This window comes from Xylocopa sonorina, chromosome 9 (genome assembly GCF_050948175.1).
Source record: "Xylocopa sonorina isolate GNS202 chromosome 9, iyXylSono1_principal, whole genome shotgun sequence".
NCBI lineage: Eukaryota > Metazoa > Arthropoda > Insecta > Hymenoptera > Apidae > Xylocopa > Xylocopa sonorina.
Genome location: NC_135201.1, coordinates 9,949,508 through 9,976,355, shown reverse-complemented (window position 1 = coordinate 9,976,355; position 26,848 = coordinate 9,949,508). Strand labels below are relative to the sequence as shown.

At 46.2% G+C, this 26,848-nt stretch overlaps 3 protein-coding genes across 3 annotated transcripts in view; 2 read left to right on the top strand and 1 right to left on the bottom strand.

Annotated features, from left to right (window-relative positions):
- Positions 1-136: 136 nt before the first annotated feature.
- On the top strand, positions 137-1,900 carry Rfc3 (replication factor C subunit RfC3). The gene is made up of 8 exons (XM_076900151.1): positions 137-275; positions 357-421; positions 548-675; positions 752-914; positions 983-1,142; positions 1,210-1,421; positions 1,494-1,571; positions 1,639-1,900. Exons 1-8 carry the CDS (start codon positions 238-240, stop codon positions 1,782-1,784), a joined length of 990 nt encoding a protein of 329 aa, XP_076756266.1. The 5' UTR covers positions 137-237; the 3' UTR covers positions 1,785-1,900.
- A 9,436-nt stretch (positions 1,901-11,336) lies between these two features.
- Positions 11,337-26,848, top strand: part of LOC143426989 (uncharacterized) — a 37,849-nt gene continuing 22,337 nt past the window's right edge. The window contains exon 1 of the mRNA XM_076900767.1: positions 11,337-11,600. The gene's annotated coding sequence lies outside the window, so the exon portion shown is untranslated. The remainder of the gene's footprint in view (positions 11,601-26,848) is intronic.
- The window catches only part of LOC143426990 (uncharacterized), a 316,082-nt gene continuing 308,116 nt past the window's right edge, over positions 18,883-26,848 (bottom strand). Inside the window, exon 16 of the transcript XR_013102232.1 lies at positions 18,883-18,894. The gene's annotated coding sequence lies outside the window, so the exon portion shown is untranslated. The remainder of the gene's footprint in view (positions 18,895-26,848) is intronic.

Here is a 26,848-nt window from a genome sequence, read left to right as displayed (position 1 = left end):
TTTTGTTTTAATTTAAATCTGTTTTTCACTAAAGCATAGTGAAACAATTTGAATTTATGTTTACATAATTGCGCTATGCAATTTGGCAGATTCAACAACCAATCGTAGCGTGGTATTCGAAAGAAAGACGGCGCGCTTTTATTCCTGTCGGCGTCAGTAATATTGGCGCTCATGGCATAGTTCCTAACCTCCACTGGTCATTTTCTGCGTAGTTTATCTCGAAGATCAAAATAAATTATGACAGCAAAGCCTGTGCAGTCCACAAATTTACCATGGTAATACTTGTATCATTCATAATTAGCCCAAAGGTAATTGAACAAATATAAAAGAATTGCATTGTTATCTTCTTGTTGTAGGGTTGAAAAATATCGACCGAAGACATTGGACGATTTGATATCTCACGAGGAGATTATTAAAACTAGTCAGTGTTTACATTTATTTCGTTAAACTACAAAACTATACAGTACCAGAAATAGTTATTGCATAATTTTTCAATCCACATGATATGCACAATTTCTATATTAATTAATTTGTCATTTAATTGCAGTAAACAAATTCATTGATGAAAATCAGCTTCCACATCTCCTTCTTTATGGCCCTCCTGGTACGGGGAAGACGAGTACAATTCTTGCTTGTGCTCGTAAATTGTATACACCAGCACAGTTTAATTCGATGGTTTGATTCTTTGTTGTTTATATCATTTTTATTTTATAAGACTTAGGCAACATTATGTATCGTTTTTTCCGTATAGGTATTAGAATTGAATGCTTCGGATGATAGAGGTATCGGCATAGTTAGAGGGCCAATTCTTAACTTTGCAAGTACAGGTACAATGTACAGAACTGGTTATAAATTAGTTATTCTTGATGAAGCTGATGCCATGACTAATGATGCACAGAATGCTCTTAGAAGAAGTAAGTTGTAGGCTTAAATAGGTTGTTTCCATTATGGAGAACAATTTTTCATTCAGAGATTGTTTCAGTAATAGAGAAGTATACAGACAATGTGAGGTTTTGCATTATATGTAACTATCTTAGTAAAATTATTCCTGCCCTTCAATCACGTTGCACTAAATTCAGGTTTGGCCCACTGTCCACAGACCAAATTTTGCCTAGGCTAGACCTTATTATCAAGGAAGAAAAGTAAGTGCGTTAATTATACTGAAGAATTGTTACGTCTACATTAATAATATTTTTGTATATGCTTCAGTTTGAATGTTTCCGAAGATGGGAAGCAAGCACTTATAACATTAAGCGCTGGAGACATGAGAAAAGTTTTGAATGTCCTCCAAAGTACGTCTTTCGCGTTTGAGGCAGTTACAGAGGAGAGTGTTTACACTTGTGTTGGACATCCTCTTCCAGTTGATATAAAAAATATTGTTAATTGGCTATTGAACGAATCGTACGAATTATGTTACGGCAGTATCCTTCATTTTATAAATTTCAGTTATTGATTCTCAAGTCATTTAGCTTCCTTAACATACGTCCGCGCAGAAATACAAGACATAAAACTGAAAAAAGGTCTGGCCTTGCAAGACATATTAACGGAACTCCATTTATTCGTGAATAAAAGTATGTCTCTGTGTTCTGCATAAAATCCATTGGTGCAAAACAACTGTTTAATTTTTTTTGCTTTCAGTTGCATTTCCAGATTCGATACTTATAGATTTGGTAATTAAACTGGCAGAAATAGAAAAGAGGCTGTCTATTGGGTGCAGCGAGGCGGTACAATTGAACGCCCTTGTTGCAGCCTTTCAAAAGGCTCGTGATATCGAGACTTCTTAGTGTGTATCGAGGTAATATTGAATTTAAAGTATCACATTTTCGACTGAACATATTCTACGGAATAAAACGTAACGGAAGAAAGTGTACTATTTGTTATGGTTATAATGTAATGAATAAAAGATCGATATTTTTAGATGAAAATGTAGACATCACGCAAAGGATACCCCCCTTCGCTCCGTCGTCCATTTCGTTTTTTAAATTCCCTAATAAATTACGTTCTTTCGTGAACGGTATCAAACTGATGAATCTCCAAAAATAAGTTGTCAAAGTCCTAGGCCACAAATCAGCCGAGTCACCTAAACGAGCTGTGTCTATGCCGCTCATAAATTTTTGTATCCAGCCCTGCCCGTGTAATCTCGATCATTCTTTCACGTGCGCGGAACCAGTTATAGAAAACTCATCCCCGAAATGATAAGTTTCTGCTGGCGAACGTGTCTAGGTGTATTCGACGCAATCATAGTGCGCCTGTGCTCGATCGTACAAGTGGAACAACGTCTGACGGCAGCTCGACAAATACCGCCCAATCAGCACGCGATCGTTCAAGTATCACGTCGACGAAAACATATCTAGAGTCCAAACATGCAATGCCACTATTTTCTGCGCCGGTGATGCTCACTGGGAAAGTTTAGTAATTGATTTATTGCCTCTCGGTTGGTGTAATCGAGAAATTGTTCAAATATGCGACAGATCGATTCATCAATTGTGTCAGAGTTCTCTTTTACAAGCATACTTTTCAGAGTTACGCTCGTACAGGAATATATGTATTGCCGAGTTTAAAAACGAGCATCCTAAATTGCTTATTCTATATTGTTAATGTAATTAATTCCTTTGCATGTACCCGTACACCAGGCCTTTATACGCTACATAGCATCTTCGAGATTCATATGTAAACATGTGTTACTTTAATGCTGTGATTACAGAATATTTCATTATTCTTTAATCACGAATGTTTTCCTACGCTTGAATATTTTATGGCTGTCATCGATGCTTGGTGTACGTTGTAGTCCGTTCCATTCATGTCCCCGTAATTTTCAAGAGAATTTCCATTCGAACGAGTCGAGTATGGCCGTTGAGCATTTCACCGGCTATAATAGCGTCCTTTGCCTAATTAGTCGGCATTAATAATAACGCGTATCGGAGGAGCCCGATGAACGTAGATGGGACGGAGTGATATTAATCATTCGATTACCATTAATGAATATGTATCGAAAAACCGGTGCGGTTTTGCGCCGGCGCCTAATTTACATAGTGTGGCATGTGTTAATGCGTTGTACGTTCATGTTACAGCCGCGAACGAAGGGGCTACTTACATATATCATAGCCCTGAAAGCGTGGCGAAACCGCTAAAATCGTCCCAGTGTCAACGGTGAACCTATGTCCAATCTCTGCAAGTGGAATAACCCGACTCCGGTCCGGCTATGCTATTAGCTCCCTCTCCTTTCCATCCTCGCTCCAGCCGCCATGCGACCCCTTGCACTTCGTCAGTGGATGCAGGTACATCTGGTCTAATTCATCATGCCTAAGCCAAATTTCCACTTTTCATTCTCTGACGCAACTGCACTCATTTCCACTTCCTTGGTATAATTTTCCTATTTTTTGTGTAACGTAAATGTTAAATTATTTTTAGAGCCCTGCAGGAGATAAGGAAAACCGTAATTATGTTCAAATGGCGATAAACACGTGGAGCGTTAGATATTTAAAAGTGAATCGAAAAATTAAAGGCGAGTAGTGCTAGTCCTGGTCAAAACTGACGCATCGTACGAATTTCCACTTTACCACCTGTGCCCATTCGACTGAAAAATTCGATTCAATTCCCGGTAATTTGTATTTCACGCCTTTTTTTTTCATGCAAACTATCCGAATATTTCAGCCCCTCGGCTGGATGGATCGGCGGATTTATCGACGGAAAAACAAGCAGGCTGTATAAAGTGTAATTCGTGAACGGTGCCGCGTGGCGAATTTTCAAAAAATAGACCTCTGCTGGCCGTTTTATATTCACGAGAGCCGTTCCCTGTTCCCGTGCGTTTCTTTCACGTGAACGTAAGACCGACTAGGCGGCAGACCTTCTCAAAATTGATAATTAAATAATACTCATGCTCGATATCAAACGAAACTTTCGGCTTAATAAGAAGTTGGCGGAGTAAGTGCGCGAGCGCCCTCGCTCAGCACGTCGATTCTCCGAGTTATTTCAGGTTGAAAACTTGGCTCAGACGTGCTCTTAACTTTCTGCTTCGAAATAACTAATTCAATTAGTATATCAGCTCTGCTAGACCCTTCTCTCCTTCAGTTTAACTACATCTTTGCACGATGTATCTAATCTTTACGCTAACGTTAACTCAGGCATCGCTAATCTGCTGGTGAACATTCGCCAAGGGATCGACTTTTCACTAATTTTATTCCTCGATTCTCAAAATAAGAGGAACGTAATAAATATTTCATTTGTATAATCGATTAGATCGCTAAAATAAGAGGAGAAAATTCTGATCTTTCGTTACAGTGTTTTCTCTTTTTTTTTCAGACAATCTTCGAGCTCTCCAAAGTGTTAGCCACATGCAACCCATGAGATTGAATGGATACAAAAGAATTAAGCATTCCTCGACTTCATCGATATTACACGGGGACACGTATTTTCAACTAGGTCCGTGGAAAGGGGGAAAGCTAACAACGGAAGCGCCTTGCCCGGTTCACCCCCAAGGGATTCCAACGAGATTCAGAGCGGTGAATATTTCGTTCCTCTATCCCGTGCCCTACAACCTATCGTCCATTTCTAAACCCTGTGTAATACCACCCTGGTAAAGGTCTCAACCGCTAACTTCACAGATTTCAACTTGCCAAGGACTTTCGAGATACAAGTGTCTAGGCACTCAAGGAAAGAAGTATACTCCCGCCACGCGGGGTTGTGGACCGATGTCGATGCGGGAACAGGGCAGGGAACGGGGATAAAGGGGCGGAGGAGAAAATGGTAGGAGGAAAAAGCGCGGAGCCACTTCGATCGACCATAAATCCAAGCGATCCTTCTCGCGGGCAACGTTTCAATCTCTAAACCATCGAGACACAGCCAATCGAACACCAGTTTCCCTACGTACATACACGCTCTACGACATTTCCGAGCGTTTTCGCACGTCCACGGTTGTTCGCGAGCTCTGTTTTACTGCTCGTTAAATGACGTACAGCGCTACGTCCGATGGGACATCTTTAACTACATCACGAGACTCATCGTTCTACCGATATCGACGATACAAAAATATAAGTCACACGATGAGTGAAACACCTTTTTTACGTACATCAAGTTCGATTTAGAACGTTTATGGATGACAGTAAGAAACAGAGTTCAGAAATGTTTCTTTTTTGGTAAAAATTAGGAGACGACTGGTTGCCATATCGCACTGCTGCCTGAACTCATTATTTCTAGCGATTTATTTGCGAGTAGTGTAGTTTCTTAGAGATAATTAGCGCATAATAAGCTTGAAATGTTTTCAAGTGCGGGTGGTGCGTGCGAGTAACGAAAAAAAATCTCGCACACCGGGAAGCCGATAACATTTTTCTTCGTTCCGCGGCCCGTAACGCGCAATAAACGCCCGCAGTGGATGAATGCAAGCGTTGCACGATTTCCACGAGGCGTTCGCTGTTTGCACATTCGCATCGATCCGCCAGCAGCGAGGAGAGTAAATCTTTTTGCGGTCCTCTTTAAATATGGAATACGCGGGAAATGAACTTACCGGAGGCTCGATCGTGATCAAATTCGTGTCTGAATATATTGGCGCGGTGTGCAAGGCCAAGAAATGGAAACGTAGTTTATTATTGGGGGCGAAATTATTTTTCTACGCAGGGGGATAACGATGGTATAGATTCGTCTCAAATTTGCTAATCATTCGACGGTCAATGGGAAGTTCTCCTTCACTAGAATGCCTTTTCCTCTTCTGAGGATTATCTCTCTGCAGAATGATGCCCTCTATATTCTTGAAAGTATTTTATAATGAGATTTGCAAATAAATTGTAACTATTCTTCGCAGGAGGGACTAGATTATGGTCAAGCAATACGGCGTCCCGCGCGTGGAAGGATTCTTAAAGTCGTCCAAGAATCTCGGCGGCGGCCTCACAAAGCTCTGTTTACCCCGGCAGTATGGTTGTAACGCTCATTAAGATTCAGGGTTGAGCTGAAAATAGCGTCGAGATCGCTCACGGTGGCAAGGACGGAGTTCTCCAGCGTTGGCATTAAGTTCGTCTCGCAACGAACCACGTCGCAATACGAGGTAAACTAAAAAGGGAAAAGAAGGCCAGAAGAAATCTGCCAGCCTGTTTTCTCACGCGCTTCGGTAATTTAGTCGACGTTTAAAAAAAAAAAAAGCCTGGCGTGTTACACGCGAACGTTTCTTGCCCGCGATCCTCACCGGCTTATTGATTCGTTTCTGTTTTAGGGGTTGCTCCAACAAGGATCCGGCGATACCTGGAAACTGACGCGCGCCATGAAGAGACTGTGATAGATGCTCGCGACCTGTCGGAAATTTCCTTCCCCACTTTTTAATATTGAGCATCGTTCAAAGCATTTTTGTCTACTGCGCTGAGTCCTCTTTCTTTCTCTTTTCTTTTTACTCGTCTCGTTGTATCGCGATCGATCGCCTCCTCGAAAAGATGGAGATCTCGCGCGCGTCTTTTTGAACATTTGGAATTATGAAGGACAAACCTTTTTTAAGGAGAAAGACGTTTAATAATGGAAATAACGCACGAGCGCAGATGTTTTATGAAACGTCTCCGCTTTGTGTATCGATCAGCGTCTCGTTGATGGAGTTCGATTGATTGGAAAACCGTTCGCTACATTTCTAGGCTTTTTGCTCGAGTTTCGTGTACGGGAGGAAGTACGAAAGGAAGAAAGTTGAAAAGCTTCCGGGTAAAGAGAAGTAAGGTAGTTTGCAGAAGATTGGAGGTAACTGGACTTCAGCGAGGGAAACATGATATAGTTTGGCTCTAATCATGAGAAGGTAACGAGTCGATAAAACTCTTAATTTGTTGTTTTCGTATGCGAAGAAACTACTTTTCATGTTTATTAAATATATATATATTTTGTATTTATTATATGTATGCATCGATCTTTTTTTTTTGGCTGTAAGCAATGAACTACTTCGACTAACGAGCGAAGTATCTCTCTTGGAATGATACTTTTGAAAATTGTTTCAGTTGGCGATCGGTCACTCAACCTTTTCGAAGCTGAGAACAGAGGAGACGGGAAGAAAACTGTTTTGGAATACGTGCACATCGAGCTGGAAACACCATCGCGCAAGTTAAACGTCAAGCTAAATCCCAGAGAACTATAAAATCTTTATTGATCGTTCGACCCTCTGCATCACGTGCTTTCATCTCGAAGATACGTTCCCTTCTTTGTTACTACGGTTCCAACCAAACAAGTATCCTGCGAAAATGTTAAATATTTCAGGAAACACGCAACAATGAAACAGGTCGGATACAAATGCCCAGAAACCGTTTGGCGATTCTTTCCCCGAGGCCCTCGATTTCTTATACAGTGGCCAGGATGAAAAACGTGGCCGAGGAGAGATCAGCCTCTGCTGGATCACGTGGAGACGAAGGTAGAAATAGAATGATCGTCAGCCTTTCCGGTGGAGGAAGAAAAAGCGGATTTCATTGCTGGAGAAGTGGAGTGTGTCAGTCATGCAGCGAGAGCTCGGTTTTCCTTGGTAAAAAATGATGACTTACATCCTTCTAATATTTCTAAATCCCTCTCGTCAGGGCGATAAAGATGGAAATATCGTGGAATAAATGAAGATCGATCGTTCGAGTTTCTGTAAAGTTAAACACTGGTCGTACACTCCGGTACCGAACCGGAGAAGTTTACAGAAAGTGGGACTTGATCAATTTGGTCTGGCTTTTAATCATGAACGGTTGAAACGCTGTATAAGGTAATTGATTGCATCAAGAAATGTCAGGCACAACTGTTCAATCACTGATTACTCCGTCTTGTTTGTTTAGAATTATGTCGACTGCACGGTTGATTGAAAGAAAGAGGCAACCAGTCGATTTGTTCGTCGAGAAAACACAGGTGTTTCGTCCAGACTCATCGAGTGAGCACGGCACGCTGAGATAGGTATACGGTGGTGCGGCTCGATGCTGATCGCGGAGCTTGACCTGGAGAGGGGAGCACGTCGAAGGGGTGGAATCGGTGTTTGGTAGGGGCTGGCGTTGTCGTTAGTGCCGTAAGGCGGCACACAAGAGCCTGGGACCACTTTAAAAGTGACGGACGATTATCGCCCACGAAGCTGGTTTCAAAATTTAACTTAACAGTCCCCCGTAACGTGCACTGAACTACTCATCTTTCTTAACTCTACGTCTAATACCTTTATTTCATCTCGATGTTCAGGTAAAACGAGGACGAGGGAAGAAGATAATGGAATCTACGGACTCTAAATTGTAATTAAGAGGATACAGATGTTACGACTTAATTGTTTTCCATTCGTGGACATCTGCCCGTTCAGTGTCCTCATCAGGAACAACAGAACGACATTGGAATCCAGACAAGAGGCACGGCCTCTTAAGATTTACATTCTGAAGCATCGACGCGCAATTAAGGGACCAACTCTAGATCCCGCACGGTCGCACGCTCGGCGGATACTTTTTAATGGTGGCTTCTAAAAACGCTGGCACGGTCCAAGTGGTTCAGCCTCGTCGCGTGAAATTTAGTATCATTACGCGGTCTGTTCGAGGGGGGACGGGACAATCTCGCGGTATTGTCGCGGGCGAAATGACGGCCGAGCATCGCGCGTCAGCCACCGCTCCTCCGAGCGATAAATTATGAAACGGCTGAAACAGCGCCGGATATCTTTCGCCTGCGTGTAAATACAGGTTTGTTACGGCCCTCTGTTTACCCTGTTAACCGTTCCGTGCGCACGAAGATACACAACGCGGCGCCAGTTTTTGAAACCATCAACCCTTCGGATTTTTCCGACCATTCTCCTCTTTTTTTTTTTTTTATTGCGTGGCAACCGCTTTGCCGTGTTACCTTGCGCCAAAGCTATTCGACGTCCGTCCGAGTTTACAGGTTACGTTTAAATTTGAAAATCATTCGTAACTTCTCTTCGCAAATCTTAAAAGATCTACGATCTTGAAAACACGATCGCGAGAAGCCCTTCATTAACGTAGCATTTGTCCCTCTGATGATACGTACATTTGTTTGCTTCGTTAAAAGCAACGGATACATTTTAGATTTTAATCTTAGATAACTGGGTCTGTATAATTACAAAAAATTCTTACGCTACCCGCGATCGTAGAGGCTGCTATACGGCGCAATATTTGGAACTCCACGGACTTCGTGGCCAAGTGTAAAGACGCAACCCTCGCAAACCGAACTTCTGTTCGTCGGGTCAGACCGTTTCCGTTAACGGTTTATTTATACAAGTAACATTTCGTTAGCGACGCAGCAATTACTTAGCATCACAGAGGGGTGCGGGTTGCGGAGGGGTTTCTGGGGGTAGAGGGAGGCCCAGCTTTGTGGCTTGTTGTCTAACTAATTCAAGAGAGACGAACTGCCGCGGGTCGCAATCGATAATTCCCGCTCGAATCATTTAACGACGCTCTGTCAACGTCGTTTTGATATCGATAATTGTTATCCCCTCGAACGGACGGTTATCTTTCTTAATTAATCAGCCGCTAGAAAGCCGCGTACCGTTCCTCTCTTGTCGACCGAATTTACGCGGCTCGTATCGTTCAACGAATCCAACTCGAACACGTTTGGCGTGCGCCACGGTTTTCTTTTAATTATCCACGATACATTCGCCCCAAACGGCCTAAAATTCTCGACTCGACTGGAAACGGTCCATTTATGCGCGCACGTATCTGATTGCAGGCGATTCGAGAGAGGAGAGAAATGTTCAGCCACCAACGGCTAGGAACAAGAGACAACGGGTGGAAGAGAGAGGCGGCTAGGGAAAGGAAAAGTAGGACGAGCCACGTCTTCTTCTCGAGCAGCCTCGAACAGTCTCCCTTCTCGCCGTGTAGAGCGTAATAGCAGGTTTTCGCGTGCTCGAAATAAAATTTTACTAATATTCCCCTGTTGCGATACGCGTCGTCAACTCGCCCCGTTAATCGTCCACTCGCCTCTACCCCTCGTCACTCCGCCGCACTTGAAGGTAAATCGTACAGATTCAGCGTTAAATTGCTTCCCCCTCCCCCTAACGCACCTCCAACTTGTGTCTCTAATTTCAACTCCATAAAATCCATAAAATACTTTCCCAGTAGATCCTTGACCCTGGGACGTTAGAATGTTTCCAGAACTCTTTAAATATCGATTCCCAAGTTTCGTTGGGAAATTCGCTAAAGCTATAAACAAACTATCCTCGAAGGATACAAAAAATGCCTGCTAACAATTTTAACCGAACACGTAGAACCCAAAACTGATTGACAAATTCTCCCTCCATCGATACTTCCATTGATACAAAAACAATGCGCGGTATGCTAAGCAACCGTGGATCGTTGCGATTTATTGCCAACATAAAATCTAAAAAAAAACCCTTCAATTTCCAGAGTTGGTCGTCGTGGCCCGGTGGTCGCTCGACACGGTACTGATCGAGGGGGTTTCACCTAGCTGGTGGGGATAGAGCAGCTGGGGTGGCTGGAGCTCGAATGCGAGCCCGCGGTACCTACACGCCGGGTTCTGGGTTTGGCCGGGTCGCGCGGCGTGTCCTGCGCAGCCAAAGAGAGACGCGTACGCTCGCACACACGTGCAATCGCACGGACGGAGTGGCAGGGTGGAAGAGAGAAATGGATCACCGAAGACGCACGGATTGAACAGAGAGCAGGAGGGGTAGATTGGCAAAGACGAAGGCGAGGCAAGCAAACGCGAGGTAGCTGGCGAGCAAGCTGGCCAGACAGCCAGGCAAGCCTTCGAGGCAGGCAAAGCAGACTGGCAGACAGGCAAGGCAGGCAAGAGGAAGAGCGCGCACACAACCACCGGGCCCCAGAGCCACCCTCCAGTCCGTCGCCCGCCACCCAAATCGTTCTCCCCACCGTGGACGCCCGCTTGGTACACCCCCTCTTCGCCGTTGCTTCTTCGCACTACTCCTACTCCTTCACCGGGGTGCTTTCAGCCGCCTACGTTCGTACGTTCGTTCGTCCGACCGCCACGGTTCCTCTTCTCCTCGGTGTCCTCGTCCGTGGTCGCGTTCCGAGTGAGCCGGGTATACACGCAGCCAGCGCTCTCCGTTCTCCTGCCATCTTACTCGAGCGTAAGGATCGTGTGTTCTGTGATCGACTGGCAGCGTCCGGTGCACGGATAGATAAACGGTGTCGTTGTTCGCAACAGCGTGGCCAGGCCTCGTCAGGCTGCATCCTCCGGCGACGCACTGACCTGCCTCTCTCGTCGTGGTGCTCGCACAGCCCTTCCACCCTCTGTTTTCTCGCGTCCCTCGACGCAGCGGCGGGCAAGGCTCTGAGACAGAGGGGGTCCTCTCGATTCGGAACGCGAGACCACCCTTCCTGGACGACGACCAGCCCCCTGGAGGAAATATAAGAGGGAATATTGTATGTTTCTGTTTTGTGCCCGGGTGGAGGACGACTATCTGAGACTTTTGCGGTGGAAAAGTGACGAAGGGACTCGCCGCGCGAGGGCAAGCGACGACGTGGGATGACGGGGCGCGACGCCGCGGTAGAAGGGAAGACGCGGCTCTGAGGCCCGGATAAGCGTGCACGTTGTGTCGAAGGACGTTCACACGCGCGGCTCCATCGGTTGCCAAGCCGGGCTCTCCTCGCACCAGGCGACGAGAATCTTCGTCTACCTAGGCCGGTCGTTCAACGTGGCCGATCCTTGGACATGTAAGTACCCTTCGTTTCGTCGCCCTCCCCGTTTTTGTTTCTTCTGTTTTTCTTTTCTTTTTTTTTTCGTTCTCTCCTTTTTCCATCCAGGAACGAGACGTTGCTATGGTTTTCCGCTGGTACGAGTTGGAACGAGTTGGAACGAGGAGGAGGTTCGCGCTGTTCGCGCTGCGAGCCAATCTCACGGTTCCCCGTTTCCTCGTCGCTGGCCTGAGAAGCTTCGCGGTCCCGGGGGATCGGTCGAGTCGAAAAGCGGGCGAAAATCGGCGAAAAGAGGCGGCGATAGGAGGCGATCGATTTGTTTGGCGGAGAGCGTGTGATACTGACAGAACTCGAACACGCGAGTAAACACTCGAAGCTGGGTTGGGAGAGTAAGAGAGAGAGAGAGAGAGGGAGAGGGAGAGAAAGAGAGAGAGAGAGAGAGAGGGAGAGGAGAGACAGAGTGGAAAGGGGTCTCGGCTCGGAGGGCTTTAGAGAAGGAATTTCGACGTAATCGGCCGACTTCCCTCGAGGTCGAGCGAATAAATAGAATAAATCTGCTCGAAGGAGCGGAGCAGACGGTGAAACGAGACCGTTCAAAGCACGGTGGAAGATTGCGCAACTGCGAACCAAAAGGAGAGAGGAATAAGAGAAAGAAATGTAAAAAAAATATATATACATCGAGCCAAGATCGTCGAGGTTTGATCAAGTTGTGCGTCCGCCATCGCGGTTATCTTTGATCAAAAGTTCACCTGTTTTGGCGACTGATTTTCAGCGGGTCGAGGGAGGATTCTTCGATTATATTTCTTGCCTACCATTGGAGACGAGCAGAACGTGGAGCTGTGCAAACAGGGAATTCTTTGGGTGTTGAACCTTGTCAACTTGTGCACGCGTGAAATGTGTATCCCGCGACGGAGCAACGTGCCGTGAAATGATATTCGAAATTGAAAATGCTGGGCGTACGTCAGTTCTTCGCAACAAAGCCTCCAACGGTTGGCTGTTAGGTGGATTCAATCGTTACTCGAGCTTCGTGCTCTTTTTCAGTTGCTTTACGTGTTTCTCGTTCTGTAGTGGTGGTTAAACAATATTCGAGGAACGAATGCGTTATCAATTAGTTGTTTCATTGGGTTGGCAAGAAAGTAATTTCCATTTTTCAGTGTGGAATTCTTCAAAAACCGAGATCACTTTCTTGCCAACCCAATATAATGCTTATTGCCTTGAGCGATCCTTTATTCTACTTGTCTGTGAGAAATTGATATTTTCCTGTTGCTATCTACCAGCAGTGGATACTCCAAGATCAACCCTGTAAAAATATTAACATTTTAGTATCATCCAATGTCCCTCCCTTCTTTTTTTAAATATTCAATACTAATCTTCAATCTCATACCAGAAACTGCAAAAATCTTGATTTTTCTGTTACTATTTTGAAATAAGTTGCTTCGCTGGTAAAGAAAATGAAAGATCTAACCAGCTAACAACCACCTTCAATCATCAGAATCAGTGCTGGTGATAATTTTCAAATTTTGAACTTGGAGAGATCAATTTCTCCCTTCGATTATCGATTCGTTGCATAGTGATAATTCTTAACGGCGCCGCTAAACAGGAGGCGCATATTTCATTCACGCGCAATTTACCTCCTCTGATTGTATCTCTTCAGTGACGTAAAAATCTCAGCATCAGGGATTGGCGCATTTAAAGCTTAAAGGGTTTCCATAAGAGGACACGCTCGCGGGGGTGGCAGTAAAATTCGTAAAAGGGCCAGTTGCCGTGCCATTCTGTCCGTGTAGAAGGGCGGCTGAGATGATGGGGGCTGGAGGAGGAGGAGGAGGAGGAGGAACAGAGGCGCGCCGGTTTGTTACGGTTAGGCGAGCAGCGAGCACGGTTATCTGAAAATGGATTAACGTCGCTCGCGAGAGGTATAAACGCGCGCGCGAGACTTCCAAGCGTGGCTCGTCGACGGGCCGTTCCTTGGCCCTCGCCAGTCTCTTCTTCGCTTGCCGTGCACGCACTGCCTCCGCTAATTATTTTCCACGCTTGCGACGTATACGCGCCTCGTCAGTGTTCTCATCGTCGGTCACTGAATCGCTGGAGTAATTCATTCGCCGTGACAGCGATAGGTACTATGGCGAACGACTTGTTCCACGAGGAATCTGAAGGGGAAAAAGAGAGGACTCGCGTCACTGTGAAATTCCACGAACGGAGACTGAAATAGTGGATGATAATTTAATAGCAATAATTACTCGACCCATTCGTTCTTCGATCCATGGTCCGCGGAACACTTGGTGCCGCGTGAAGCCACTTCAAGTGTCCCGCGAGAAAATGAAGTACACAATTAAAAAACTGTCTCGAAAGAAAATGTCTTTGGCTTCAAATTACTCCTCTGCTAAGCCTTATTTCTTCTTCTGTCGTCCACTTTCTATTTTTATCCGTAAGACACATAGACCAGCGGTTTAAATTAAGCATAAAAGCATAATGCTCTCATAAGCATGCACAATAACGAGCTTCATACTGTTTTACTGGGCATCAGTCTGAATTAGCGATTCATTGGCAATGGATCTAGGGGTCGTCAGGCTCGTAAATAAGGTCAAGATAGTATTTCATTCCCGTCTCCTACGGTTACTATCGTTTTTAGCCGGGTTCCCGATAACTATCCGGACCCTTGAACTCTGAGGCACGGATACCTACGAATCGATTCGAAACGGCAGGCGGCTTTCGTCTCGCCCCGGGGCATTTAGGGATCGAGTATCCGGAATTAAATTCGACAAATGCGAGGGATCATTAGGGGTTGGTCTGGCCCCAGCCGAGTGTCTAGCGCGCGCGGCATGGCTGGCTTGGAAACTAGCCTAATCTTGTTCAGATTCTCGTCGTCCGGGTGTCTGCGCCGACAGTTTGCAAGCATTCTTCCGTTCGTGCACGAGTTTCCAAGATGGATTCCACATAGCACCGTGTCCCAGCCGTCAATTCAGGGGCCATAAATCTTTACGGCCCTCCACGCTGTCCCTGCGATCCAACGGGAGGGGATTCCATTTAATGAAGTGTTAACTTCTGGACAATAGGCGCGTCTACTTTCGCGAATTAAATTGCTGCTCCTGGGCTCGAGCTACTAATTAGATTCCATCCGAGATAAAGATGCGGCTGGCAGCTGGGCGGTTAAACGGAGCTAGAAATTGAAAACGTCTTTTTGTAATTGGAAATTATCACGAACTGGTAACGTTACTGCGCTTCTTACCTATCCGGTACTGAACGTTACATAATATAATTACGTTTAACGAGGACACCTCCATTTTCGTGGCAGCAAATTGCTGCTCGTGCTCTAATCATAACACACGCTCAGCGTAATACACCTTGAACAATTAGTACCAGACAATGACAAGGTCTCCCCTATTCATTAATATCAATCCGCAGCAAAGGCGAGACTCCAGTCATCGCCAGGTTCATTCACCAACGAACGAATTACCGTTAGACATCGTCGCGACGACCTTCGGGGTTCCCCGTCGACGTGAAGCAAATAATCATTAACGTCCAACGATGTACAGTCATCGGTTGCTCTTCTCTGTTGGTCGTTTGACTCGACGCGGTTCAACTTCTTCGATCGTCACAGCCAATCCTGCTATAACACAGTATACAAAGTACTTCTTACATTAATTTTATTCTATTTAAAATTATCCACTGTATCCTCTGCCATTTCTCATTAATTCTAATCGTATACACGTCCTTTTAAGAAATCAGCAGAGAGAAGGATCGATCGTCCAACCGTGTCCCGAACTCGACGCGGTTCAACTTCTTCGATCGTTACAGCCAATCCTGCTATAACACAGTATACAAAGTACTTCTTACATTAATTTTGTTCTATTTAAAATCGTCCACTGTATCCTCTGCCATTTCTCATTAATTCTAATCGTATACACGTCCTTTTAAGAAATCAGCAGAGAGAAGGATCGATCGTCCAACCGTGTCTCGAACTCGACGCGGTTCAACTTCTTCGATCGTCACAGCCAATCCTGCTATAACACAGTATACAAAGTACTTCTTACATTAATTTTGTTCTATTTAAAATCGTCCACTGTGTCCTCTGCCATTTCTCATTAATTCTAATCGTATACACGTCCTTTTAAGAAATCAGCAGAGAGAAGGATCGATCGTCCAACCGTGTCTCGAACTCGACGCGGTTCAACTTCTTCGATCGTCACAGCCAATCCTGCTATAACACAGTATACAAAGTACTTCTTACATTAATTTTATTCTATTTAAAATCGTCCACTGTATCCTCTGCCATTTCTCATTAATTCTAATCGTATACACGTCCTTTTAAGAAATCAGCAGAGAGAAGGATCGATCGTCCAACCGTGTCTCGAACTCGACGCGGTTCAACTTCTTCGATCGTCACAGCCAATCCTGCTATAACACAGTATACAAAGTACTTCTTACATTAATTTTATTCTATTTAAAATCGTCCACTGTATCCTCTGCCATTTCTCATTAATTCTAATCGTATACACGTCCTTTTAAGAAATCAGCAGAGAGAAGGATCGATCGCCTAACCGTGTCTCGCAGACGGTCGATTTTCCCATTTCGTTTGCGCCGCGTAGGCGGCTCGGTTTCTACCAGGGACCCCGGCAATTGAGCGATTCGACGCTCCACGACCGGTCGGTCAAAGTTGCATTACCGATACGAAAGGCTTCAAAGCGTCGCTCCCGCCGAATCTTATCTCGCGAAGTGGACGTCTTGACGGCTCCCTCTTATCCGTCTAATCTTCGCCAGACTTATTACGTTCCTGCGAAACTTCCACGGCGTTCCTTTCTTTCCCTTTCTTTTCTTCTGCTATCGGTGCCGTTCAAAGGTTCCCTTGAGAAATGGTTTCCCGCTGGTGAACGCAGAACTTTACCATCCCATCAGAAATTCGTTACGTTGCGTTTACGTTACCCCGCGTGGAACGTTTCCGCGCCTTCCTTGTGCAGCGGAATACACTCTGGGAAATTCGATTATACCGTCGATTAGGTAGTCCCCTGTTTAAAGTATTATTATAATTTACAGAGAATGGCCGACCGTTTAAATTACCGTGAACGGGGGCAGGAAAAGTGGCTTGGAACATTCCAATAGACCTGCCAGCTCTTATTATGATCCTATTACCTCGTTGATCTCTTTAATGGCCTAGCCGAGATGGCTTCGCGATGTCCACCGGGGTCGAGCGTTGCCAGACCGCGGTGTTTCCCATTCGAGACTGTAGATTCAATTTCTTCGAGTCACGCGGAGGGAAAAGAAGCCGGGGTCCTCGCGGCGAGCACATTTTCGAGGCTTCTCGGAACTTCTTTACGATACCCTGGTCAACGCTTCCGACAGGAAACGGCACCGTTGCGGTTAACTCGTTGCGCCCCCGTTTATTGTGCACGGAGGGTCCCTGCGATCGTACCAACCGGAATGCCTTGGCCTTAATAACTTTTTCACCGGGAGAGCTGTTCCACCGTCGTTGATAATTATTCCTTCCCTTTAGAACACATACTCGGTTAAACGACTGTAAACCGTGGGAATCCCAAGTTCTACGGGGGGAAAAAGGAACCGTTACACAGTTCTCTCGCGGACTTTAACTGTTGGAGCTCTCGTAACTTACTTTCCCTCTAAAAACTTTCAAATTGTACGGTACACGATGATACCGTGAATAAACATCGAGGCGGATAAATAGATTCTCCATGGACACCGTGGGGACGTCTACGATGTCTACGAGCAACTGTTTTCGTCCGTCTAAAAAGGGGAAACGGTTACGATTAAGTTTCTAATTAGACGGAAACCACGTAGAACAGAAACGAGAGGACAATTTCTTTTTACCGGGATGGATCGACCCTCCGGTCTCTGTTACACGCCTCCCCATCGACGATTAATCGGGCCAGCCTCCAGGCAGAAGCGGGAAACGTGCCGGGAAAGGAGGCCCTCGAGCAGAAGCCCGATCGCATTTTCATTGGCCATGAACCCGGGCGGGGAACACGAATGAAACGGCTCGCAGGGACTACCGACTGCACGGGAATTCCGCGTCGTGGGCTAGGACTAATGAAATCGTTATAGTTCACCGCCCTTTGAAACGTGGATCGCGAAGAATTACACAGCGTGGCTCGTTTTAATAAGAGCCGACTCCGCGACCGGGGTATGCGGTAGCCAGTTTCCGGTGCAAAAAAGGATATCGAGCAGAGCGGGAGCTCGTTCCGCCCCGTGCACCCACGGGTAGCGCCTCTTTGTTCGATCCGGCTGCGGGGATCGAGTTACTCTGTATTTTCTTGCAGCTCCTGCCTCCATCGATGGAACGAGGTTACGCTTTAGTGGAATTCCGCTGTTTCCAACCTTCTGGGAGGGACTGGCACCGAGGGTCGCCCTGCTGCACCGTGAGATACCTTGGCTCGCTGATTAGATGATTGATTGCCTTCTAGTTCGAGTGATTCGATGATCGCAGAGGCTCGGATATTAGGTGGATTCTTCTCCTCTTTGCCTTTCTTATAGCTTCTGTTCGCCGACTGTGTATCGATTAAGGATGAATTACAGCTTCTCGACGAATCAGATTATGCTCTTGGTGTAGAAGCTTCGAAAGAAACGTGACTTAGATGCGAGGATAATAGCGTTGGATCTGAAATTATTATACCTCAGTAATTGGTATGATTCTTTCACTGGACGAGCGGTAGGTCTGGAACACTGGGTGTATACTATTAAGGCGATTCCAGGTGTACAAGCATCGATAGAGGTAAGAGGGTTGGCGATGTTGCTCGAGTTGCCTACAAATTGAAGAAATTCCGTCAATAATCACGACGAGAGGGACACTGAGCATGGAACAATAATAACTTGTTCTACCTTGTCTACGATACTCCCTTTCCATTAAATATACACGGCTAGTTGCCACTGTGCATTCAAGTGCCCTCCAAAATCCCACAGTAATTTCGTCAGAGAACATCAGCGTTTACTTCCATCTCTGGTATCCGGAACCTTAAGAAATTCCATCAATAACAGTATCAACACATACAGATAGAACCTAATATCCCACAGTACTGTCTTCCATTCAATTCGCAACGTGTCGAACCATTAGCGTGAAGCTTCCTCTGTCGCGTCGCAGCAATCATCTCAGAGCGAATCAACGTTTACGCTGCCCTTTGTGTCCGCGCATCCTGGAGTACAGAAATCTTCTAATTCGCCGCTGGTAACGGCAACAAGAAGGTTTACGTACCAGAGACATATAATCTGAAGTGGTAGCGTCGAGGTCAGTTCCCAGAATGTACGGAGCTTATCCGACACGGACGAGGAACGTAAAGCGTCGATCGACAGGTCCGCGAGCGACTTGCTGCAACGTTTACTGGCCTCCACGGGAAATATATCGGCGGAGCTCCGCTGGGGTCAGCTAAAGCCGCGGCTTTAATGGCCGCGGTGAAGCGCAACAAGGGGATACACGTGTACACACGTGTCCGCGCCCGGTAATTCTAAATCGAGTTAAAACACCGCGCGTCGCCGTATCTTTTCCCGACGATCGTCGCAGCTGGTGTCGTCCCTTCGTGGCGCATCGCGCGACGACAGATAACGCTGGCCGCGCATCGCCCTCGTAAACCCTCGCAACGACGCGTACGTGTCCTGGTCAACGTCGTCGAGCTGCTCTCCCAGCCACGAATAACAGAAACGTGTAACGCTCGAATTAATTGCTCGAGCCTCCTTCTCCTTTGGCGACCGTCGCGGGGTTGGGTGGGACGAACGCTTTTACCGACGTCCAGACGCTCATCCCGCGCCGACAAAAAGTTTTAATTGAAAAGCGCCGACCCGATGCTCGCAAATCGATTACGAGAGGCAGCGCGTTGCCAGCGAGAGAAATCATTTCGTAATTAAGCGAAGATTGCGCCGATTGTCTGGTAACAGTTTCCCGCTGGGTGGCAGCTGAGCTTCTCCCGTACCGAATACATTCTTGCTGATTGTTCAGAGTCCGCTTTTTACCAACACCGTGCAGCAGGGTGCGCTGCATTACTCTGGTGCTTACCGTAACCTGAGGCAAAGGAATAGCATTATTCAAATTTCCCGTCAATTTGTTTTTTGATAAACGAGTCGAGACCCTTTTGACTTCCTCGAACATTTAATTTGTTACCCACAGATCCATGGACCAGCGTTTCGAGGTTGAAAAAGAGAATTCTCATGGAAAAGATCGCAAGGTAAAGGGATTAGCTGTTCGATGTCAATTTGAGCGATCTTGCATCAAGTATTACATCCGATCAGGTAATTCAATGTCATTAATTCCATGCTGAGAGCATGGTGCCAAAGGCTTGGCTGGTACGTACACGTGTCCACTCGCAAATCCTGAAGCGTGGCGCGTGGCGTAGAAGCTTCTGGCTGGGCGCATCTCGAGGTAGCTTCGAGCCAGCCGATACACAACGGATTCTCGTTGTAGCTTGGACGACGACGCTCTATTACATCGTGTATTATCGAGCGATCGACCCGCCGGATCCCCAGAGCTGACACCCGATTCGTATCCGGCCATTTCGGCCGGATATGCGATTCAGACGTTCCGACCGTTTCCGATGTTCTCCGCATGAATTATTACTCTGAGCCGCGTTGATCCGATTTCCCTTCTGGTCGGAGAACCGCGATTGAACCGCGGCTAGGAACGCGCCAAGCTGGAGGTGACGGCTGTCTTAATCATGTTCCAAGTTAATCACGTTTGAGCTTCGTGCAGATTTCTTAGACGTCAGGTGGCCGGGATAACGTTTAGTCGTTTAACAATTCCACCGCAGACGGAATTTTCTATTGCTGATTAATATTTCTTCTGTACTCGAGCGTCTTTTCTTCATTTCTCTCAATCCTTGTATTGCTGTCTTCTTTATCGTTGAAATGCCTGCCCCTTCGTTGCGCTTAGTTCTGTCTCATTTGCTAATGTTCACTCTGAAAAAGAAACTCCTGATAGAATTGCAACGTAATAATCTCTTCTTTGCGAGACTCAAGGCTCATACTATGAGATTTAAACCTCTCATCCATCAGAATTCCCTAGCACAAAACACTACGGTATAATGAGACGACATCAGATAATCCATTGAACGCGAGATTTCTAAAAGAAAAGTATCATACTGGAGACATCAGGGTTAGCGATAAGCCTTCCCAGGATGGCGCGACACAAAATGCGAGAGCGTTCGTGTAAGCTGCGAAAATAAGGCGGTTGATTACCAGGTCGGCGTTAGAGGCGGTTCGTTTAACCTGGAAAGGAGGGAAAAATTTGTGCAGCCTGGGCATGCGAGACGCGACGTATATACATGTACATATCTGCATACATACCTGGAAAGAACGAGGGAGAAAGAGAGAGAGAGAGAGAGCAAGAAAGGAAAAAAGAAACGCCAGGTATCTCTGTCGCGGTGAGAGTTCGTTAAACTAATATTCATACATCTTGGAAAAAGTGGGTCAGTCGCTTGGCCGCGTGTATCAACCTATACACGTCCCTCGTTTATTACGTTTCGTGCGTTTCGTAAGTTTTATTAAGGGCCGCGACGTGAAAATTCCTCGACGTTATCGTCGCGCCTGCACGGCTTCGTTTCCCGTTTCCTAAACGGAGGAAGCTCGCATCCTCGTTTTTCCGTCCCGCTCAACGTCCACGCGTCCTCCGCGGATCGTTGTTATGCTAACGAAGTTCTGCAAAAAGAGGGACAGATTTTTAACGGCCTCTCCGTTCTGTCTCTCAGCCGTGTCGCAACAGAGAGACGTCTAATCTCGCTTGTCTTCGACGTGACGTCGCAGCGAGACAAACAATCATCGTAGGAGGAGACGAGATCGCGAGTAGGGTCTTTTGCGACAGCTCTGCTGATCATTAGCGCGCAGATAGAAACTTACCGGGTGAATTGGATGCGGGATCTGATCGAGGATTTGTTTTATTGGACTAGGGAGGTGCCTGTAGGTGGTCGAGGGCTTTCGACGTTCCTCCTTTGATTTCCCTTCTAGGAAGTACTGTCGTTTTGCAGGGTGGAAATTCGTGTCTACTCTGCAATTAAGAGTGCCACCAGGGTGCTGTACTTATACTTCGTTGAAGCATTCCCCGAGAAAAAGACGAGTTCATTGAAATTCTATCCTGCTAATTTACCGGTTCCATTAGCCCTCTGTCTGCAGCAGTTTAATGATTTAAGCTCATTTGCTACTGGAAGAAATTATGTCTGGTTGCGATCTTCCCTTTCGATCTGAAATATTCGATATAATAATTACTATAAACAGACTACTTGAGAATAATAAGCGAAACTTAATGACAAACAATTAAGATCTACCTTCAAATTATCTCAATCATTCTTCCGCTCTTTACACCAAGCTTCTTCTTCTTCTTCTTTATCCCATATCTTGAACCACCTAGAAAAAAATCAATAGTGGTTAAGCTTAATAATATTCATTATCTAGTTAGAGACATTTTTACCAAGCTGTCCTTTCCACTTGCACAATAACGATTCTATGACAGGGTAGGAACAATTTAATTCCATCGCGAACAAATGCATTTAATCCTTAATTACTCGTGTTGCGTCATAGTTGTTGACCGCAAATTCCATTTCGTTATTATTGTGCCGCTGCCGCGTGCGACTACTATTATTATTTTTCGACGGCCAACGCAAATCCACTTCAGTATCAATATTGCGCCGAATGTGTCGGGCGATTATCACGTACGACTGATCGAATGATTGCGCGGTAATTAAAGATTAAACAAGAGAGAGCAATTTGGAAAAAAGCAGAACAGATACGCGTCGTTGTTACACGTCTAAACAGACTTTTACCCCCGCAAGGCTCTCGCAAACTCCGTTGAACTCGTCGAAGGGGAGCTAGATGGGGCTAGATCCCCGTCGACGAGAACTCGATAAGACATCGTACGCCACTCCACCGATTCTAATACCAGTTTGACACTTGGAGATCGATGAGAATGGGAAAGTATCGTACATCAAGCCCTGGGCCCGATAGAGAAAATTATTCAACCGATGCGCGTTACGCGCCGCCCGACTATAAATCACGGGCCGTGGCTGGAAACGTAGAAGACGGCCAGGGGCACCGCGATAATAATCCGTGGAGAAAGACAGAGCTCCCGATTACAGTTTCATATTGAATTTTTCATCCGCCCCCCCGCTACGTGGACAGCCTCTTTCATCGTAATTAGATGTTCGAGCCCGTGAATAACGACACCGCGAGCCGCGCAACCTGGCATCTCTTTCACGCCTCCCCTACTACTTCCTGCACCTCCTCCACTTCTGTCGTCTGCTTTTCTTTTCCTCTTTGTCCGTCGTCTCGCTCCTTTTTTTTCTACAGTCTCCTCTACCCCTTTTTATGCCCGTTCCCCGCGATACGACGGGACACAAAGTCAGCTCACGTTCCGGGGGGCCGCGCGAACAGAACAGGTAACTCCTGGAAGGAACTTCGGCAAAGTATCCTGTATTAAATTACAGACGGCCAGGCGTAAATCTTTGCGGAGGCGTGCGAGCGAGCCGGCTAGCAGACGTCTCGCTCGCGCGTTCCAAACTTTTTCTTCCTTTTCTATCACCATTCTTACCTTTCTTTTCTCGTCGTTTTTTCGTCCGCCTCTTTTCCTTTCGTTCCCCTTGTGTTTCGTTTTTTTTTCACTCTTCTTTCCTTAAGTTTTCGTGGCAGCTTTGTATAATGGACACCGGGGGCTGGGTGCATCATCGCGACCAAGGTGGATCGTGCACCTCTCACGCTATGGCTTCACGGATGTTTTTAAAGGACTAAGAAAGTTTTCCAAGCGGAATCGCTTATTATTTCCTCTTCTCTACGCATTCCTCGTGTTCTTATCCTTCCCTTTTTCTCTCCTCACTCTATCTCACTGGATCTCCATCGATGTTACCTGAAAATTGATTCTAATTACAGTTAAAGGTTCAAGCAAAACTCGCAGAGAATTTTTGAATGTAGTAAGCCAACTGGTTCATGCTGGATTCAATTTAAGCGTAAACATTTTCAGTAATACGCGTGCGATACAATGGAGTACACCGCGAAAAATCCGCTCGAGGGGAATTATCAACAGAGAACTGTTCGTCCAAAGCAGCGCCTTGCCGCTGGCAAAAAGGGACGAGGAGGAAGAAGCCTCGTAGAAGTTGCCGAACCGGGGGGATGCGTCGCGATCAAAGTGAAAGGGTAGCTTCGGCTCTGTGGCCAGGATACGCGGATAGGGACAAAGGAGGTATCGCGGCTACGAGAATTACGTACACACAGAGGGGAGCGTCTGGGCGGAAAAGAAACGGCGACACAGCGGAATCCGGAGTGCATAAAATGGGAATTGTTAGGAACTTCACGCTCCGCCGCCGCGGGCGCGTTTAGAGCATCGCTCTCTTCTCTCTGTATCGATGGATACCGTCCTTAAGTTTCCCGCCCCTCGATTGGCGTTGACGCCACGGTATCAGGACGATTTTTGCTGAGAGCAAGCGTCGCGAATCGTGGCTCGATCGCCGCGCTATCGTGATTCCTCGTTATTTATCGTTCCGTCGTTGAAAGGTTCCTCTTTCACCGTGTATGAAATTTCCGCCTGTTATGCGGTATCCTCGAGAAGTCGAGCGTGCGGTGTTATTTTATGGCGTTGCGTAACGAAACTCGGCACGACGTGATGAAGATCTCGTCGAACCGTTCTTAGCCTGCATTTTAGTCAAGGTACGTAGCACTCTCTTGAATTTATATTGGTACACAATCTTCGTAGCATTATAGACGGGTTGATCGGGTATTACATTTCATTCCAGCTGAAACGATCGGTGTCTTATCATTGATATCAACGAGGTAATGTTTTTCTAGTTATTAATGGTAAGAGAAGTCTTAGGTGATTATTGGTTTAATATCCGGTTGACGTTATAAATATCTTCGTTACCTTATCTTGAACTGTTTAATCCCGTTGGCGAAGACTTCATCGTGCGCCTGATTGCTTTTTCACGTCTCATGCGTTTCGAATGGTTTTCCATTTTCCTGAGGCGCGTACTCAAAGAGATGAAATGTTTAATAAACAGGAGAAAAGTCGGATGATTGTAGAGAACGCGATAAATCTTAAGTCTTTATTGGACGCACAACTTCATAGGATATACGCTTCGCCGTTACCATCTGTTCATTAATTCTTTATTAATCTGTTATGAAACGCGGACTGCTCTCTGCGATCTGTAACAATCGCGCTGCTTTATTTCTCCATTACCATTAACGATTTATTCTTAAAAGGTAACGACGCAAAGTACCCGAGGCCCTTGGCGGTTGCAAGCCTTGCTACGTGTCTCCAATAATTGGCATGCAAAGACGCGAAAAATAATTGAAAGTGGTAACAGTTGCAGCCGCTATTCAGACGTCTATGGCCAGGGAATCCTCAGTTCATTTCCGAAGCACATGATATCTCCCATGCGGCGGCGGCGACTCTGTTCACGCATTGTCTACGCTGCATTTCCTGCACAATGCCGGGATTTTCTTTGCCACTCGCGATACAACACCGTCCCGATTTCTCTTTTTGCGCGCCTCGCCCCGCCCTCCGGCTTCTATTCGGCTTTAAAATCCTTTCGGGTGAACAGGACGAAGGGATACACCTCGTATCGAAGGATTCCCTTTGAACCGCCCCTTTAATAAAATTGAAGTCCCTGAAACGATCTCTCCTCATTAATCTTTTTTAGCGGATGGAGCCACGGCCCGCGCGGCTACCGCTCGTCAAAGCGTTTATTTCCGTCTTTCGCGTCTACTACCACCGCCACCTGTAAAACATAGAGAGAGAGAGAGAGCGAGAAGGGAAAAAAGACGAGGCGAATGGAGAACGGAAGAAAAAAATGAAGAGAAAACGCGAAGAAAACAAGCTGCAAGAAGGGAGAACCGGGCGGAGAAAGCGGGAGGCCGTGAAAAAAATGAAAATCCGCTTGCCTCGAAGTGCTTTCAATGAAATTAGAATTTCAAAAAGGCCAGGTTAAATTTCCCACTCCCCGCTACGCTTCTCCACCTCCAGTCCAGCCGGCTACAGCCATCGTGTGATCCGCCTCGATTATTAATTTCGTTCTCCGTCCCCTTTCGACTTCCCGTCTTCCTCGTCTTTATCTTTCTTCCCCCGTTATACACGCGATCCTCTTTTTGTCCTTTGTTTCTTCAACATCGATGAAGCGATTTCGTCCATCGGGCGAGGGCAGGGGGGGAGGTGGGCCACTCATCTTTATTCATCGTGTACCAGCCGGCCTAGTACACATTGTACATTACTCTCGGCGAACTATTAATTCTCGTTTGACACTCGGAGACCGATGGCCCAGACACATCCACACGGCATACTTTTTACACGGTATTTCCATGATCGATTACCGGTCCGCTTGCACGGAACATATGTATCCTCTCACGGTGTTTTGCCTTTCCCTCTGCTGGATAAGAGAGTCGACCGAGGTAAACCGACTCCGCACACTACCACGCGCACCTCTGGGATATCCTGTATATATCAATACCTACACACACATACATACATATATAAATATATATATATACATGTGTACATTCACGTACGCGTACGCGCGTTTCGTGGGTATGTACGGATGCGACTGTTTGGATGGAACAGATCCAAACAAACTGCTTCCTCGTTTGCATATGGGCTGTATCGGGGAGATGGGAATACATACGTTTCGCAGACGACTTTTCGCGGCCGGGAAATCGTGATACCTGGAGATTTCCGAGAGAGATCGGTGAATAAATCGTCGGGACTTCGCTTGGAAATTGTAACTAGACTCAAACATTCCTCTGATGGTTCCTCTCTTCTTTCTCGTACTTGTTACTTGTGATTTAAACTCTTGTAATACAGGATGCTGTACGTCGACCGGTTCGAAGGATTTTCAGTTCCCTGCAAAATCGGATTTTAGCGCATTCTGTGTTTAACTTGGAAAATAAATCGTTGTGTCTAGTTTGTATACCGACTAACCCAGTTCACGACGAGTGTATTATGCACGAGATATTGTTAGCGTGTTACGTTAAACGCAAATAGCGTTCGTACGCCGCGGACCGTAGACGACTATTGAAATAACAATCGTGTTCGCAGCAGCGCTTCAAATTTTTAAGGGGACGATAAACGTGATGCGTCTAAATTTTTCTACCAGATTCGATCGTCGCGCGTGTGCTCGTGCGTTGGTCTACGCGGCGGTGGAATTTAATTTCCAGAGTAGATCTGAAATTGGTCGCGATTTTTAACGACGCGTTCTCTTAAGTCACGCGCGAATTTCAATCCGCCAGCCAAATTGTTTAACGCAAATGCGATTACGCCACTCGAGCGCCGGTTCTCGAGAGTATTACGCGTCCGCGCGCGAGAACGC

Excerpts from the sequence above, each read along its gene's own strand:
- Rfc3 (XM_076900151.1), top strand. The coding sequence starts at position 238 with ATGACAGCAAAGCCTGTGCAGTCCACAAATTTACCATG. Across the intron at positions 276-356 it reads CAGTCCACAAATTTACCATG|GGTTGAAAAATATCGACCGA; the intron begins GTAATACTTGTA and ends TTCTTGTTGTAG. Across the intron at positions 1,572-1,638 it reads CCATTTATTCGTGAATAAAA|TTGCATTTCCAGATTCGATA; the intron begins GTATGTCTCTGT and ends TTTTGCTTTCAG.